Below are 18,635 nucleotides of genomic sequence, written 5' to 3'. Positions count from 1 at the left end.
TAACCCTCCTGTGTTTGCTTGTACTTCAGAAAAGTAGATGCCAAACAAGAGTGGGCCCAGGACTGAGCACTGTGGGACACCACTTGTGACAGGCTTTGAGTCTGACATGGCGCCAGCAACTCTGACCCTGTGGGTTCTGTCACTCAGCCAGTTTGCAACCCATCTTGTAATGTATGGGTTTACATTTAAGTTGATGAGTTTTTCAATGATACTCGAGTGAGGTATTGTATCGAAAGCCTTCGCCAGGTCTAGGTAGGCTGTATGGACTGCCTTTCCTAAATCAATGGCCTTGGTGACTGTTTCGAAAAAGTCAACCAAGTTTAAAAGGCATGATCTGCCTTTGACAAAGCCAAACTGGGTTGGATCCAAAGTCTGCAAATTCCCTATGTCTTTATTTATGAGATCCATTATGATCCTCTCCATGGCTTTGCAGGTAAGGCTTGTCAAGCTAATGGGACGGTAATTTCCAGGGTCGGTGGAGGCACCACCTTTGTGGAGTGGGGCCACAGTCACTGTGCGCCACTCCCTGGGTACGTATCCGGAGGTGAGACTAAGATTAAACAGCTGTCCTAACTGTGGGTTTAATTCCTCATTGAGTTCATGGAGCACACAGCCGGGGACACCATCAGGTCCCATGGATGCTGTGTTCTTTGCCTTGGAGAGAGCAGTTCTCACCTGGGAGTTAAGAGATGTTTGTGGGGGGGCTACAATCATTTGGTATAGATATCTCTCCTTTAGGGGGGGAGGGGGGGGGAGAAGTTTGCACTGAACCTGTCAGCCAGTATGTTGGCAATGTCTGTAGGATCGGTAATCTTCACATCATTTTGAACCAATTCTGAGCATATCTGGGAGTTTCCTCCTAGGTTTCTGACATAGCTAAAGAATGCCTTATGGTTGTCTTTAGAGTCCTTAGCTATTTTTTTCTCAAAATTAGCTTTGGATGATTTTATGAGAGCTCTTAGCTTTTTACTTAGTGATCAGCAGTGTCTTACCTTTTAAGGATTTTGCTCCATCTTGTAGCAGCTTTCTCCTTTTGTTGTAGAGTTTGTTTATGGCTGAGGTCCACCAGACTGGACGCTTGCCTTTGGTACAAAGAGTCTTTGTTTTGCTTGGGATTGCCTGATCCATGCAGCCCTGCAGGTGCTGGTAGAAGGCATTTGTAAGTGATTCAGCGGTTTGAGTAATTTTAACCACCGGCTCAGGGGCCTTAAAGGAGACCACACTAGTCTTTAGAAGTGTGAAGTCGGCTTTCGAGAAGTTCTTTACTGTGGTCTTTTTCATTTTGGATGGGGGCGGGATGAGGACCTCCAGCGAGATTAGTTTGTGATCAGATCTCACCAGTGAGGGGTATACTTCTGGCGTTGAACATTGTGCTCCCATGTTCGTGATGATGAGATCAAGTATGTTCTCTCCTCTTGTGGGGATGGTGACTAGTTGTTCCATGGCATTTGAGTTTATGAATTCCAGGAACTTTTGGGCTAGAGTGTTTGTCTATATTAGGGTAGTTGAAGTCACCTAGTATGATTGTGTTTGGAGATACATTTATCCCCTCCAGTGTTTTCAGGAAGGCCATATGAGGTTCCTGAGTTTGCGAGGGTGGCCTGTAACATGCTACAAATTGCAGAGCAGTCTTGCCTATGGTTAATTGCACCTGGATGGTTTCCGATGCATCGTGCGATGCCAACAATCTTGAGGTGTGGGTGTCCTTGATGAATATGGATACCCCTCCTCCTTTCTTGGTATTGTCCGGGTTTTGGGGCCGGAACGCATGATATGAGGTAAAACCTGATAGTGCTGGGGTGCTCTCAGGAGCCTTGAACCAGGTTTCTGTCACAGCACAGACATCGATGTTCTCCATACTGAGAAGGGCCTCGAGTGCGTGCATCTTGAGGTTGAGACTTCTGGCATTGAGCAGCATTACCCTTAGTTTTTTTTCTTTGTTTTGTTCTAGGGTGGTAGGTTTAGAATTTGAGCCTTGCCTAAAAAGGCACTATGGGGGTGGCAAGAGCCTTTGCCAAAATCCGGAATCCCAGGGGTGACAAGTGCAAGCCGTCCCTTGCGAAGCAGCGTGGCTTGTCCAGCATGTCATCCCAGGCAGACAGACATTGGATCCCCTTTGAATGACACCAGAGTTTAAGCCAATTGTTGAAGCTGATCATCTTATCTCTGTATTGTGGCATCATTCTTGAAGGTAGGATACTGCTCAAGGTCAGGGTCATACCTGCTTGGGCTACATAATCAGAGAGCTCCTCTATGTCTCTTTTCATGTAGTCCAAGGAGGTACGTCTCAGGTCGTTAACACCAGCGTGGACAATGATCGAGTCGTACTTGTACCTGCTGTTGAGAGACCTGAGTGCATGCGTTATGTGGCGGATTCTAGCACCCGACAGGCAGCTTACTGTGACCTTCTCCTTACTCAGTCTGGTGAGCGGGACGTCAGTGTGTCTGACTATGGAGTCACCAATGACTAGCGTGTCTGGCATTGTGTTTGGCCTTAAGGGCTGTGACTGCTTGACACTGACTGTGTGGTCTATGTGTTGCAGGTGTTGTGTTCTGAGGTGGTAGTTGTTTGGGTGTCTGCTTTGGTGGCCTCTGCTGTTTTGGTAGATTTTTGATCAGAGCCTCCGAGTATGTCTTTGTGTGTTTATGTGTATGATTTGAGGTTGTGATGGTATTATGTGAGACTGGGTCTATGGTGTGTGTGGTTACCTTCTCCTCCTGTCTGGTCTTGCCAGTCCTATGTTGAGAGAGCTCAGCCTCCAGTTTGGCCGTATAGTTGCATCTCTCGCATGTATTTGTGTTTTGTGGGAGGAGGAGAGGGTTGTCTGTGTACATGAGGCAATTGTAACATTGCCTCAATATTCCCAGGTTCACCAGCTGAGCAGGAGAGGACATTAGCAACTGATCCCTCGACATGCTAGAAGGAATAGACAGAAAAACTTTAAAAAAAGGTTCTGGGGATGTGGGTGACCGAGAAATGGGGTTTGCTTTTTTTGGGGTACTTTCTATAACAAGAGTGCTGTATCGAGGTGATAAGTACTGTAGGAGCAAGTACTTAGCTATATAGATAGAGAATAGTCTACTTGGGAGTCAAGTAGAGATAATTTATAGTTGTAGGATACACTAAATAGAACAGTAGTATACTTTGAGGAAGGTAGTTTTAAGGGAAAATTTGAAGAGTGGACTTATAGGTAGCCCTAATAGTTTAAATCTGCTTAACCGGCGCTGCCCTAGTGTGCAATGGTAGCAGCTCCGCGCTAACGCGTGCTTTATAGCAGGGGGCTGGAAAAAACAGGAAATGACCCAAAATGGCCAACTGATTACCAGTTGCTGCTTCTAACCACTCCTCTGAGGACAAACAAGCAGCTCAGCACTCCCCACTCCCACTGGTGAGTAAAGAAACTACCTCTGGCCACACAAGAAAATGGAGGAACACAGAAACCAAATACAAAGCCCAGGGATCAGCAAAATCTGATCACTGGAACAACTAGCTAGGAAAGTTTAGGAAAGGAGAAATATTTTTTTTGTTTTTTTTGCAAACAGACAGGAAAAAATGCAGTAAATGCTTTGTTTTCTACTAAATTGCTATCAAAGGCTGGTACACTTGAGTGTATTAGCCTGTTTGTTACACAAGCAATACTTTAGCCCACAAGTGCAATCAACAATATAAGTTCACAAAAACAGGAAAATAAGGTAATAAAACAGTAATATACGCACAAACAGTAGTCGAAAAGCTCAAAAGATCGAAAAATGCAAACTAAAAAAAGTTTAAAAAATACTTATGATCAAGAAAGTTGCTTTTTCTGCTCTCTGCTGGCTTAGGAACTCTGCAGGGGACCATGAGGAGCTATGCCAAGTTCTCTAATGCCAGAAAAGCCCGCCAAAGCATGCTTTATAGCAGGGGGCTGGAAAAAACAGGAAATGACCCAAAATGGCCAACGGATTACCAGTTGCTGCTTCTAACCAGCTAGGCTCACCTACCATCACAGGTGCTGGACAGACAGCTGGGAAACAGCAGAGGGATTCTCAGGGGCAATGGTAACAGACAAGTACTGTAATGTTAACAAACCAATGGAAACTAGTAAGTAAAACAGACTCAAGTAAATACAGGATGTAATTTGTGTGTGACAGACACACGTGCGCGCACACAAACATACAGAAGCAAGAGGAAGAGGTGGAAATGAATAGATCATACGGTACATTACTGACCAAAAGGACTTGGGTCCCTAAAAACTGCCTTTGCTTACAGTTGATACTACAGATGGCCTTCCAAACCTTTCTCCAATGCATAGCCCACACAGCATGTAAAGCTTTGCTCCCTGAAGGGAGGGGACGCAAGATGTTGGGATACACTAGAACTATCCCCACCATGCTATGGGAAAGTGAGATTAATTAGAAACTCTGCTGCAAATGAAGAAAATTCAGAAGGAAAAGGACAATAAACCAAACCAAAAAAAGCAGTAGAAAGCTTTCTTACCAAACTGGCAAAAGCAGAAAATCAAGATGTCAGTGGAGACAAATGTTTTATAATTACCAAATTACACAATGAATGGGTAACACCAGAGCAAACTCACAGGGTAGAACCACAATATCAACAAGCTTTAATGTAAAAGGAAAACAATTTTGACCTTAAGTAACAGGAGTAATTCCCACAAACTTAAGAGCTCTTGCACTGAAATAAACAAACAACTCAGCAGCTTAATAAAATCCAAAGCCAGGTTTTAGGCTAAAATAGCTAAAAGGTAACCACAAGGCATTTTTTAAAGGCACGTTCATAATCTCAAAAGCACAATGTGGAAATATGCTGAGCTGATGGAGAATGACGTTACCTACCCGAGACTGCAGATATAGTTAACCTACTGGCTGATAAATCTAGTTCCAACTTTACCCCTCTCTCCCCTTCATCTGTCCCTCAAGATATACTCTAAACTGCCTCACCTCCAGCTATCACACAAAACCAAGTCCTAAAAGTGGTATAAAAACTAAGAATACTGCATCTATGGGTCCAGACAATATCCCTGGATGCATCTTAAATAGCATAAAGTACAATTTAGCCACAATGTTCATTCTCAATCTCCACAAAAGTTTTTACCAAGTGAATGCATAACAGTTACAGTCATTACCCTGCATCAGGGAGGACCTACCAGACTCGGGCAATTACAGACTCAAGTCTGACCAGGCTCATGTGCAAAGCCATGGAAAGACTAACCATGGCATTAATCAATCAATCAGGACATAGGAAGCATACGAACAATGGAACCAACTCAAGTCTGGATTCATCAAGGGCAGGTCATGCTTACTCAAGCCGGTAGATTTTTTCTAAAAGGTCACTAATGCAATGGATGAAAGCAAAATGGTACACACTGCATACTTTGACCTGGGCAAAGCTTAATTTCACACTCGGGCATAGCAGAACAGCTAAATAAAGTGGGAACAGCCCCATGTGTCACCCACTGGATTGCAAACTGACTCACAGATACTCAAACGGAAATTACCTCCACAAAGACACCGGTCACCAATGGAGTCCCCCAGGGGACTGTGCTGGGACCTCTCTCCTGTTTGGCATCTACTTTTCTAAAGTAAAAGTAAATACCAAAGGGCTGTTACTAAAGTCTAAAGAGGACTGTAAGCTCAGAGCACTCATCGAATTCCTAAATGACTTTGCCATCCTCTCAAATAAATGGCGTCAAAATCATGGTCTGAAACTAAATGCACTAACTGTATCATCTGGGAAGTCATCTACCTCTGGGAACTACCACACTGACAATACGCCCCCTAAGAGCTGACCAAGAAACTATGTGAACAGTGACCTAACTTTTGATCAACATGTATCTACTTTTGTAAGAAAGTCCTTCTATAGGGTCTATATTAGACGGACTAAATAGGCAAACCCTGTAAGATCGACACAAACTATCTACAAAAAGAGCGAAGGATGGGAATGCCGAAAGACCATGCCGAACGGATTTCCCTGGCCAGCAGGGTGACAGTGGGGATGAGGAAATATATCCTTTTCCCCCACTGTAGAGAGGTCTCCGAGTTGGTATATATAAGTAGGGGGATGTGGGGGGGGGGGCAGGGGGCTTGCCCCCATGCAAAAACATTAATAAAAGTGTTTTACATTGTGCTTGTTTACTTTGGTTTTACTTACCTGTATGGCGCTGTTGCTTCTGGGAATCTGTCCGGCGTTGTGCATTTCGGCGTTTCTGTCCTTCGCTCTTTTTGCAGATCACCATTTGTGTGTCGATCTTCTAGCGTTCGCCTATTCCGGCTTTCGTGTTTAGACACCTTCTATACGGCTCAGCTTATGAAAAAAAAGATTTTGTCTAGATCTAGGGATGTCACTGTTGTCCATTACCAAGCCCTCAATAGACTAATCATTGAATAATACCCCTTTTGGTATGCATCTGTCAAGACATGCAAAAAACGGAATGCCAAGAAACAGATACCTTATTAAAAGGTTACAAGGCCTAACCAACATGCCCTATATGGACTGAATCAAGAGTCCTGTCACTATATTCTATATTCGACTGACTGCCAAGAAGTGACCTGTGTCTGACATGTAAGGTATTCTTTGACTAATTACTAGTGGATTTAGTGCACATCAGCAAGTTAAACGGCATGAGAAATACTCTTGTCTAGGGATCTAAACCTCTTCTCAACATCAGTAGAACAGTTTGAAGGGACAGGTACATTTTGCAGAGGATAATGCAGCTATAGAACAGACTCCTATCCACACAAAAAAAAAAAAGTTCATTTCTGTCCAGGAGAACAGAAAAGAGAAGGAGTGAGGAAATCACCATTGCTTTAGTAACACCAAAAACCAACAAGCATCAACAGGAAAACTCAGCAAATCTACACAGTTATGGATATTGCTAGCAAAGACACAAGGTCTTAAACACTCATACATGCCCTTCTGACCATAAACTTTTGAATACTTTTCTCTTAGTATGGAAGGTCTTTACTTCAGCTTATATTGACTGCCACACCATTATGGTAGCCAGATGCACAAATAATGAAGTCCCTTAAGCAATACTGCATTCTCTTAACTGAAGAAACAAAAGCAAGCTAAATAAATATTTTAATTTGCTCAACATAGCACATAGAAGCTCACAATTTATACTCACCCTATTACTACCTACTGTAGCAAACACTAATGGATCTCCCTCTTTGCTGTGCCAGTTAAACTGTACCCCAAACAACGGCTGGCCATGGTCTTCCTATAAAAAAAGAAGATACACAAGACACAAATATATCAATTATACTTGGGGGGGAAAATGGGATACTTAAGCTACAAACTGCAACACCATTTGACACTCCTACAGAGAGAGACAATTGTGCACCAGATTAGCAGTGAATTTGACCGGGAAAACATTCCCGAAATGGACTGAATGGTACCACAAGGATTTATCAGCAATGCTCCTCAAACTCCCACTTGCTTATTCAGACTTTCTTATTCAAGATTGTGAAGGAGCCTGAGCTTTATCCCAACACTCGGGCAAAAGGCAGAAAACTAACCCTGGTGGGGATGTCAGTCAGTCAAAGGGTATACACCCACACGAACACAAATAATAATTTCAAAAGACTGCCAGTTCACCTACCTGCCATACCTATAGGATGCAAGAGAAAAGTTAAGTACTGGCAGAAACCCTGAGGGCATGCACACTCCTTACAGAACACAACTCAGCCAAGAATCAAACCGGAGAACCAATTGCTGAAAGGCACCGTTCTCTAATGAAAGGTTGGGAAAGGAAACAAGGATGGAGTGTAAAAATATAAACTTTAACTTACTGAAATCATGGCAAGGGAAAACCATAGTACAGAGGGGAAAAAAGTACAGTTTTGTACCTACCATAAATGTAGATGTCCGATAGACATGCAACTGCAGTCATAACATGTGGGTTGTCCTGCCTCAGGCAGCCCTCGGTCAGCCGGATTCTAATGTCTGGGTCCGACGTCGGCTGATGTCGCATTTCTCTCCGACGTCAGAGCGGCTGGAGTACATAAGCATCAGCCGACGCCATTTTCTTCAGTGTTTCTTGCCCCAGATGCCAGGTGCCCTCCAAGGAAGGCTGTAATCAAATTAGAAGACAAAAACAGGATTCCAAACAAATACATGAGCAATAAAACAAATACACCATAACAGATATCCCCAGCTAAGAGTAAGGGGGATAGGAGTGGACCCTAGGCATAGAGGGGTATGGAGGGAGGGAAAACCCGACTGCAGTTGCAGGTCTATCGGACATCTACATTTATGGTAGGTACAAAACTGTACTATGTCCTTCAAGAATGCAACTGCAGTCATAACATGTGGGTAGAATACCATAGCTTAGCTGGGGGAGGAGGTATGCTCTAGGAATGAGATGGTGTGGCAATCAAACCCTGCAAGACTGCCGAAGCAAAGCCTGCTCTGGATCTGGAATATAGAGGGAGATTGTAGTGTTTTGAGAATGTATGCACGGAGCTCCATGTAGTAGCTTCTAGAATGTCCTTTGTAGGCACCCCTCTTAAAAAAGCTGTAGAGGTGGCTGTAGCTCTGGTGGAATGTGGTCTGACATAGGCTGGAACAGTCTTCCCATGAAAGGAATAACAGAATCTGATGCAATGTCCAATCCATTTAGAAATAGTCCGTTTTGAAATTGCTTTTCCTTGGACTGCTGGGGCGTAAGCTACAAAAAGCTGTTCAGACTTCCTACTGGCCTTGGTTCTGTCCAGGTAGTATCGAAGTTGTCTATGAATGTCCAAGGTATGCAAAAGTCTTTCCCCCTTATTCTCAGGATTGGGGAAGAAAGCAGGCAGATGAATGGCTTGATTTAGAGAAACCCTAGATGCCACCTTTGGCATAAAAGTAGGGTTGGTCCTTAATGAAACCCTGTCTCTGTGGAAAATAATAAAGGGTGGTATTGCCATTAGGGCCTGTAGCTCCGAAACCCTTCTTGCTGAGGTAATTGCCAACAGGAAAGCTGTTTTCCATGAGAGAAATTGCAAGTCAACTGAAGCTGCTGGCTCAAAAGGAGGTAGAGTCAGTTTCTCTAAGACAAAATTGAGGTCCCAGGCTGGCACTGGGGCCTTTCTTGGAGGCTTAATGTTCTTGATTCCCCTGAGGAATTGTCTTAGTAAGGGGTGAGAGAAAACAGGAGGATTAGTGTTGTATCTAGCTGAAACAGCGGATGCATGTATCTTTATTGAAGAATATGAGAGGCCGCTCTGTAACATATCTGCCAAATATTCCAAGATGAGTGGGATGTTCAGTAATGATGCATCATGTCCCTTGCTGGTATTCCAATTGCTGAATCTTTTCCACTTTGCTAAGTAAACCTTTCTGGTGGATGGTCTTCGAGCCTCTGTTAGTATCCGCTGAACTTCCTTGGAGAGAGATAAGCTGAAGTTATTTATGGGATCTCCCAGGCTGTTAGCTGCAGTGTCTGAAGATTTGGATGCAGTGTTTCGAAATTGTGTTGAGTCAAAAGTAGAGGCCACTGAGGGAGGGCCCACCTCCTGGTGTGACATATGCTCCGTAGTAGTGGGTACCAGTGTTGTCTTGGCCAATACGGAGCTATTATGATTCCCTTGGGCTTCTCTGCTTTGATCTTTAGTAATACTGAGGTCATCAGTGGCAGAGGTGGGAATGCATAGATTGCTAGGGAGTTCCAGTTGAATGAAAGGGCATCTATTTTCCAAGCCTTTGGATGGTATGTCCTTGTGCAAAATTTTGGTAGAAGATGATTGAGGTGAGAGGCAAATAGGTCCACTTCTGGCTTGCCCCATGTCTAAGTGAGTTGTCTGAAAGCCTTCGGATGTAACCTCCACTCGTGTGGATCTGTGAAATTCCTGCTTAGGCTGTCCGCCAATACATTGTCTTTTCCTGGAACAAACTGGGATTGTAACTGGATGTTTACACTCAGTGACTTCTCCCAAAGCTGCATTGTCAGTCTGCAAAGGGGGTAAGAGTGGGTGCCCCCTGCTTGTTTATGTACCACATCACAGTGGTGTTGTCTGTCCGTATCATTAGATGGCCTTGCTGGAGTTGGTGTTGAAAAGCCTCGATAGCATGCATCACTGCCAGCATTTCCTTTTGGTTTATATGCAGATGTGTTTCCTTTGGAGACCATTGTCCTTGTATACACCTGCCTTCCATGTGCGCCCCCCATCCAAGGTCTGAGGCGTCTGTAGTCATGGTCTGCGTTATCTGTGGTTTTTTGAATGACATACCTGTGTTTTCCTGGCTCACCGAGGCCCACCATAGGAATTCCTTTTGTAGGCATGGAATGAGTGGTATGATTGTCTCCAAGTTGTTGCTGTGTTGAGACCAAATGCTTTTTAGGTACAAATGAAGCTTTCTCATGTGTAGTTTTGCTAATGGAACCAGTAGAATGCAGGATGCCATGTAACCCAGGGCCTGTAGGAATCTCCTTGCAGTCATCTGGGTGAGTTTTGCTAAACCTCTGAAGTATTGAGTTAACTTCTCTTGCTTGTCTTCTGTCAGGTAAGCCATCTGAGAGGCTGTGTCTAGTTTGGCTCCTAAGAAGATTATTTGCTGGGATGGCTGCAGTCTTGACTTTTGGAAGTTGACTGTGTATCCCAGAGCTTGAAGTAATCGTATGACATAATCCAGGTTTTTTGTCAACATCAATTTGTCGTCCGCTTGTATGAGGCAGCCGTCCAGGTACGGGTAAATTTGTATACCCTGGAGCCTGCAATGAGCAATTACTGAAGCCAGGCATTTTGTAAATACTCTGGGCGCAGTAGATAAGCCAAATGGCAATGCTGAGAATTGATAATGCTCTGGCCCTGCAAGAAATCTGAGGTATCTTCTGCAGCTGTGTCTGATAGGGACATGCAGGTATGCCTCCTTGAGGTCCACAGTAATCAGCCACGACTCCTTGCCCAGCATGGGAAGGAGTTGCTGTAGAGTCAACATTTTGAACTTTGGTACTATGAGAAAGGTGTTTAATGCGGACAAGTCCAGTATTGGTCTCCATTGAGATTCTTTTCTTGGAACAAGGAACAGTCTTGAGTAAAACCCCTGTTCTTGTTCTTGTTGTGGAACTCTTTCTATTGCTTTCATTCGAGTCAGCAGAGTGATTTGCTTGATAGCCTCTGCCCTTTGATGTTGTGGTAGATTTGGCATGCCTTGTTTTCTTGGTAAGGTATGAAAGTGAAACCTGTACCCTCGGTCTATAATGTCCAAAATCCATTTGTCCTTTGTCAGTCTGTGCCAGTTTTCTGCAAACAGAGATAATTTCCCGCCCAAGGGAGCTTCTAGTTGTTCCCTGGTAGGCGGTAGTAGAGGAAAGTCATTGAGTTTGTGGTTGTTGGGCAGGTGAAACCCCTGCGTCACTTCTTTGGTTTCCTGGCTGCCATTGCCGTCCCCTGTAAGGGCCTCTGTATTGGCCTCTTCCTCAGCCACGTCTGTTCTTACCCCTTTGAAACTTTTCTGGATTAGGAAAGGGCCAGTTTTTTGAAGGCCAATTCCTACTGAATCTGGGGGGTTGAACCTGGAGGAAATCTTTCACAGTCTGAACTGATTTTGCTTTTTCTTCGATGGTCTTTAACACATCCTCAGCATTTGCACCAAAAAGCTTGTTCTTTTCCAAAGGTGCATCCAGAAGTTTTGCTTTTACATGATCTGGCAGAGGTTGATCTTTTAACCAAGCATGTCTACGCATCACTGCCCCTGTCATAGCTGCCCTACATGAAGCTTCCAGTGCATCATATCCACACTGCAGGAAGTGATTGCTTACTTGCTGAGTGTTATGTACAGCTTCCTGCAAAGTCTTCCTGTCTAAAGGTTCAGGAGAAGCTAATGTTTTTTGTAAATCTTCTAAGAGATAATCCTGATATTGGAACATATGAAAAAGGCAATTTAAAGCTCTCATAGATAAGGTAGTGGATGTGTAAACTTTTTTACCCCATCTCTCTAATGACCTTGCTTCCCTGTTGGAGGGGAAAGGATTTTTTGAGGTGGAGGCTGATTTTAGGCCCCTGTGAAATAGTTTCCAAATCAGCAGTATGGGCCCTGAATAAATGGGAATGAGTTTCTGGGACCCTGTAATACCCGTCTGGCTTGGCTGGAGCAGGAGGAAGAGAATCAGGGGTAGCACTAGAATCAGAATACAAATCATCCAGAACATCAAGTACAGGGGGAATAGCTAAGGGCCTGTGCTGAGGCTTCTTAAGGAAAGTCCTAAGGCGTCTCCTAGAATCAGAATATTCCTGACCCTGCCACTTGAAATGTTCCCTCATGGTGTGCAGAACTTCCCCAAAAGAAATATCCTCAGGAGGGGAGGCCGAAGGTATGGAATCTTCTGCATCCGAGTCCTCATAGGTCTGGAAGAGCTCTTCCTGGCTATCAGAGTGGACAGAGCCCTCAGAGTCTTCATCAGAAGGAGAAGGGTCAGAGGGTTCAACCCAGGGCCTTTTATCAGGAAGTGGCTGGGATGCTCTCTCAGGATGGGCCTGTGAACCTCTGATCATGGAAATTAAATCAGCAGCCATGGACATAATTTGTGTCTCCGGAGTCGGATGAGGTAAGGATTTGGAAGCAATATGCTTTGTTTTGCTGGCTGCCTTAGCCCTAGTGTAGGCCTCAATAGACATGGCCATAGGAGGCCTTGGCAGCTCCACGTGCAGGAGTGACCTTGTCTACAGCAATGGTCTCTGGCATTTCCTCGGTTTCGGTATCCGGAGGAAAGTCTATAACTGGCGGAGTAATATCTGGAAACGGAGTCGTCGGTAATGCGGTGTCTTTGGTTCGGAGTGGTGGAGAGACCGTCTCAGAGGGAACCGGAGCACTCGCACTAGGTTTTGGCGTGGAGTCTGTGGTAGACACGGGCAGAGGATGTCGGTCCCGGTCTTTTCGCTTTTTGGGAGTTTGCGATGTCGGAAGATCCGACTGCATGGTGTAAGCAAATTTATAGCCGAAAAAATCTTCAGTGAACTCCGCCCGGCGCCTGAGAGTGCGCTTGTTCAAGCGAGCACAGGCTACACAGGCCGAGACGTCATGGTCTGGGCCCAGGCAAGGGAGGCAGTAAGAGTGGAAATCCTTATGAGGTATTTGTTTACCACAAAAAAGACAATTGTTAACTTTTTCAGTAATTTCTGACATCGGCTGAGGCAAGAAAAGGTCCCCAACAGGGTACTTAGCTTTTTTGATGACTTCGGTATCGTAGAATACAGGAGCTGACCAACCGGCACTTGCGAACTGCTTCTGCTTCGGGCACCGCGTGGCAAGAAAGACTGAAGAAAATGGCGTCGACTGATGCTTATGTACTCCAGCCGCTCTGACGTCGGAGAGAAATGCGACATCAGCCGACGTCGGACCCAGACTTTGGAATCCGGCCGACCGAGGGCTGCCTGAGGCAGGACAACCCACATGTTATGACTGCAGTTGCATTCTTGAAGGACATCTGAAGGAAGCATTAAGAGAGGAATAAGCTACAGAATAAGCACCTGTCAACAAACTAAAGAAAAGCAGCATGGGTCTACGAGAAGGTAAACAGCAGAAATGGAGTGTACTGCTATTTCTTGTCTCCTTTATGGTGCCACACTCCCTCCTACCCGGTCACTGTTCTGTGCAACCACAATATTAACCCCTGAAGTAATAAACCAATATATCTTCATCTGAGCGGACTCCATTCACTACTACTACGCTCAGAGTCCATTTTCTACCCATTGCTTTACTCATATTATCACCCTATAGCACACACTCCAAGCTTGTCTAACTGGCTCGGTGTTTTGTGCAGCAACGTATCAGAATCCCATGTTAGTTAATGCTAAAGCAAACGGAACAACAGAGGAGGTGGAAGAAAGGCACAAAAAGTTAATGTTGAGCTGTTTTGTCCCCAATAATGAGCAGCACTTCATCAGAATTAACATTTTTTTTAAATCCATTTAAATAGTAATGAAGAGGTAACAACAAGTTAACAAACTGACCAATCACAATGCTTACTAAAAATTAAAATGAACAATTAATGAAGTCTGTAAGAAACATGATTTAAAAGCAGGTGTATTAAAAAATATACATTTAAAGTAGACAAATGGTGAAACACTAAACACTAATCCGTACCAAAATTATAACTTGGCTGCTCTTTTAATACACTATTGATAGACACCACTTTTTAAACCAGACCGAGTTTGTGCCTTTTTTTTTACCCTCCTAGGTTATTCCATTCGTTTTAGATGGAATTCTGGGCACTTTGGGCTTGGACCTTGGTACATTTTTTTTTTGTCTTTACTTGTCCAGAGGTTTCTCCTATTTTGTTTGGTTATTGTTTTATTTAACAGGAGATTCCAGCCTGATGCTATTTCATTAGTGGAGCCCTGTAAGTACTTTAAACTGACAGAACTTTGGACACTACCAGTACTGTTGAATATGGAGGGGGAAGCTTTGGCTGATTTGTCATGTAAACTGACACAACTCATTGAATAACTTACACTAGCTGCCTCGATTTAATTCTTCGAATAATTCTCTAAGTAATAAAGACTGCAGAAATGTTAACATTGAAAATGTGAGTACCCGTGTTCAGAGACTAAAAATTGTCAATCCAATGGAGCCTTCCACTTCCTCTAACAATGCAGTACCAACTGAAGATTGGATAACAAACGCTCGCACTGCTTCTAGTGATTTACCAGCTGCATGTCTTAGTTTTGATTTTAATGCTTGGGTAAATGAAACCTCCGGACTTTCATACCAAAGACTCTTCCTACCCATGTTAAGTTTGTCTTTTAATGAGCATCTTAAGACCTTTGAGGAAAAGATAAAGTAGAAGATGCTCCAACTTGACAGCTTATATTTAAAACAAAGTGTCTAACAAGGGGAAAGGTTTCAAAGGGGCTAAGGCTGTGGAAGTTGCCTAATGGTATTTCCAAGGACCAGTCTTTAGTCTACTTATTATCCAGCTTTTGACAAAGTGCGGCTTAATGAGAATTCTTATTAAATCAAATGAAACGGAAATGGACTTATTACAACAAATTAATGGTTTTGAATACTTAAAAGATTTATTGTTTGATGTTAAGATGACAGAATGATAAAGTTTTTAAAAAATAATGAGAATGTGTTAATGTCAAAAAATGTAAAACATTAGAAAGGGGTGAGTTTGAATATGCACAGGGGAAGGCTTATCCTACTCTCAAGGCCTATGCAAGGCAGGCTACACCTACAGGATCTACGGGTGTCAGCAGGACTAACCAGCCCCCCCCCCATGTTAATAAGCAATGTGATGATTGTTAATTCTGATAATGATGCTACAGATGGTAATTTTTTTTAGACCCGGTGCAGTCTCCCCCCCCCTCCCCTCAGATGCTTAGAAAGGATAGCAAAGAAAGGGAAAAACTCCCACAAGAATCACAAAACACATCAGAATTACAATACAGGGTCACCTCATCACAACCACCAGAGGTGACACAAAACACTAGATGAGGGTGGTGTTGACCTTAGTGTTACCCAATAACCATTCCCTGATGCAAGTTATCCCTCTATTTATGAGCCAAGAGGTAACTGGTGAAACACATTTAAGACTCTTAGCAAAGGATTCAGCTTTGCACCTAATTTTAAATTAGATATAGCAGATGCATTAATTGATTTGAAATGTTAAGTACACAAATTAAATTTTAAGATATTTGACAACCACACTGAAAGTACTAGCCATAAAGTTAAATTTTCTAGAAAAAGCACCTACAACCCTCCTTTGCACCCTACTCTGTCTTTGAAAAAGTCAGAGCATAATATAAGAAAATCAGATAATCAGCCTAAGAACTTAAAGGCATTTAACCCTACTGAAGGAGAGATACTAATCATGAATGATTTGATTAAGAAGCGCAACTTAAGAATAATGAAGCCCGATAAAAAGGGTGGGATGGTCCTTATGGACATTACCAGTAATATTTCTAAAATGTACAATTTGCTGAATAACTAAACCCTTTCTAGAATGTCAGTACATTAGTGTGTCCAAAAATGAAATTCATGTGTCCCATTATAAAATTAGACTATTTTTGAAATATTTATTGGACGAAATGGCGATAGAGTGAACTCTATAGAAGTAATACCCAGTGGTACCTGCCATCTTTGGGATACCAAAAATACACAAAAACATACACAATCCTCCTTTAAGACCCATCGTATCTGCAGCAGGATCAATAACTGACGGAACCTTGAATATTTGTTTTTTAAATTTTCCCTATATTCTTAATGATTCATGGGATTTTTTTGAAACGCATGAAAAATTAGTTCCATCGTCATGATTTGGTCCCTAATCACAATCAATTTTATCGATTTAGTCTCTTGTACCCGACACTATTAGCATGGAGTGGTTTCAAAACACTTGCCTATATAGTAAAACTTTAAATAGCAGAGATCAACATGTTAGTTGGTCTCATGGAGACAGTGCTGGAGAATAATTTTCTATATTTTGAGGGAGAATACTATAGGCTAAGAACTGGCACAGCGATGAGTACATGCACCCCTTTATATATCAATATACTACTGTGGCACTGACAGCAGCAGAATAGTTTTGACTCCCAATTTTTGAATGGAGTTGATATTTACGTACGCTTCCTACAGGACACTTCTTGATATGAAAGGGTGATGAAACTAAACTTTGCATCTTTTTTTAAATTCAACCACGGACTTTATTAGGTTTACTTATACCTATTCACAGAAATATATTAAACTACCTAGATGTGACCACATACAGGGATTTTGAAACTTGCCAGTTCAAATCCCAGCAATACAGGAAACCAACAACTTATTACACTATTCCAGTAACCATCCATCCTTTCAAAAAAGGAGCCAAGTAAAAGACCAGATGGTAAGAATGTCTAGAACAATATATGGTTTTCTGTTGAAATGAGAGGTGTTATCCTTTGGCATTATTGGAAGAAATCAAAAATGAAGTGGTATTAAAAAGACAAAGTAGTTTCGCTCCAATTTGAGGCAGAGGTACTAATAAGCAAGTGACAAGTAATAGTAATGAAAGCAGCATAAAAAACTATGACAATTCTATGGTAATTAAATTCAGAAATGTTTCTAATGCCATCAAAAATACTGTCACAAGTAATTGGAAGCTTTTAACCAGTGACACCCATGTCACAGCAAGATAAGGCACAGCCCCCCACTTCACATTTAACACACACATGAACGTAAACGAAAAACTAGAAAGAGGAGTTTGTGAACAGCAAAATAACTAGTTGCTCCAAGAAAAATTAAGCTATGCTAAAGGGTGGATTTTTCCACCAATGCAAATACATTTTTGTGGGTGAAGTCTTACAGTTAACAATTCTGCAAGAATTCAGGCTGAACAGGACTTGTGACTGTAATAAAATGAGGGTGATCTACTTAACTTTTTGTGATTACTGCCACTCCGTTTACATTGGTAAGACTGAAAGGACTACCAACTCATTTATGAACACTGCTATGAAATTCAAACTCAAGACAGTAATGCATTTATTTATTTTAGAACAAGTTTTACTGAACCAAAAAGGTGGGCTTGGGAAGACACTTTAGAGTAGAGTATCAGGACCTCCAGTGGCAGTTAAGACTAAATACTAGTATGCTGCTTGAATTAAATATACAGTTTTAAAATTAAGAACAGCTAAGTTATAACTTTGGTACCGCTTAGTGTTTCACCATTTGGCTACTTTAAATGTATATTTTGTAATGTACTCTTTTTAAATCATGTTTCTACATACTTTATTTCATCGTTCATTTTAATTTTAGTTTAGCATTGTGTGATTGGTCAGTTTCCTATTTTGCTGCACCTCTTCATTACTATTTAAAAGGATTTTGGGAAAGGTTTGATGTTCTGATGAAGTCCTGCTCGTTATTAGGGATGAAAGCGCTCAACATTGTGTACATTCAACCTTTTAAACCACACAGAGTTTGTCTCTTTCCTCCACCCTCCTCGGTTGTTCCATTTGTTGTGGATGTGATTCTGGGCACTTGGGGCTTAGACCTTGAAACCTTTTTTTTTTTGTCTTTACTTCTGAGATTTATCCTATTTTGTTTGGTTAATGCCAAAGCAGGTCAAATTTAAAACCCTTCTTTACTTACTGTCCTGGTTACCTAGTCAAACGTCTCTAATCAGATTCACCTTGCATGATCTCCCTAATATGAAAACACATTTGTAAACCAGTGAAGCATTTATTACAATTTATTACTTAAACAGTGATCCAAAAATTTTCCATACAGAAAGTTTAGTCTCGGTCCTGTTCCTATTCTCATCAAGGGAAATCACATCTCCTCTTAAGAATCATACTGTCTTATAATTCAATACTATACTAGTACACTAAAACAGACCATGCAGACAATAGAAGCATGGCCAGCAACAGACAGGGATTAAAGATGAAAACAAAGATCAATGACAGAAGACCACTATGACAGATAACTCCAGGATGACAGCGATTATACGAGGAATTTACATACACAGGACATAAAAAAAAAGATGGAATAAAGTAATGGCACCACAGAAATACATATTCTGGAAGAATAAAAATCGGTGTATAAAAGATTCAACTGTAGGAAAAAAAATGAAAGAAAGAAGACATCTTGTTCAATAGATTTCATTGAAGCTATTTCAGGCTACCATGATAAGCACACCATAAAGAACATCTTTTCCATTTTGAGAGAAAGACTACCAAGA

At 42.2% G+C, this 18,635-nt stretch overlaps 1 protein-coding gene across 1 annotated transcript in view; it reads right to left on the bottom strand.

Annotated features, from left to right (window-relative positions):
- EED (embryonic ectoderm development) overlaps positions 1 to 18,635 on the bottom strand; it is a 967,389-nt gene that overhangs the window by 836,226 nt on the left and 112,528 nt on the right. Inside the window, exon 3 of the mRNA XM_044072008.1 lies at positions 7,125 to 7,217. Coding sequence (XP_043927943.1) covers positions 7,125 to 7,217 — 93 coding nt within the window. The remainder of the gene's footprint in view (positions 1 to 7,124; positions 7,218 to 18,635) is intronic.

Source organism: Protopterus annectens, chromosome 5.part0, assembly GCF_019279795.1.
Source record: "Protopterus annectens isolate FY-2018-M chromosome 5.part0, PAN1.0, whole genome shotgun sequence".
NCBI classification, from domain to species: Eukaryota; Metazoa; Chordata; order Ceratodontiformes; family Protopteridae; genus Protopterus; species Protopterus annectens.
Note: the sequence above shows the minus strand (reverse complement) of the source record. Positions and strands in the feature narration are given on the sequence as shown.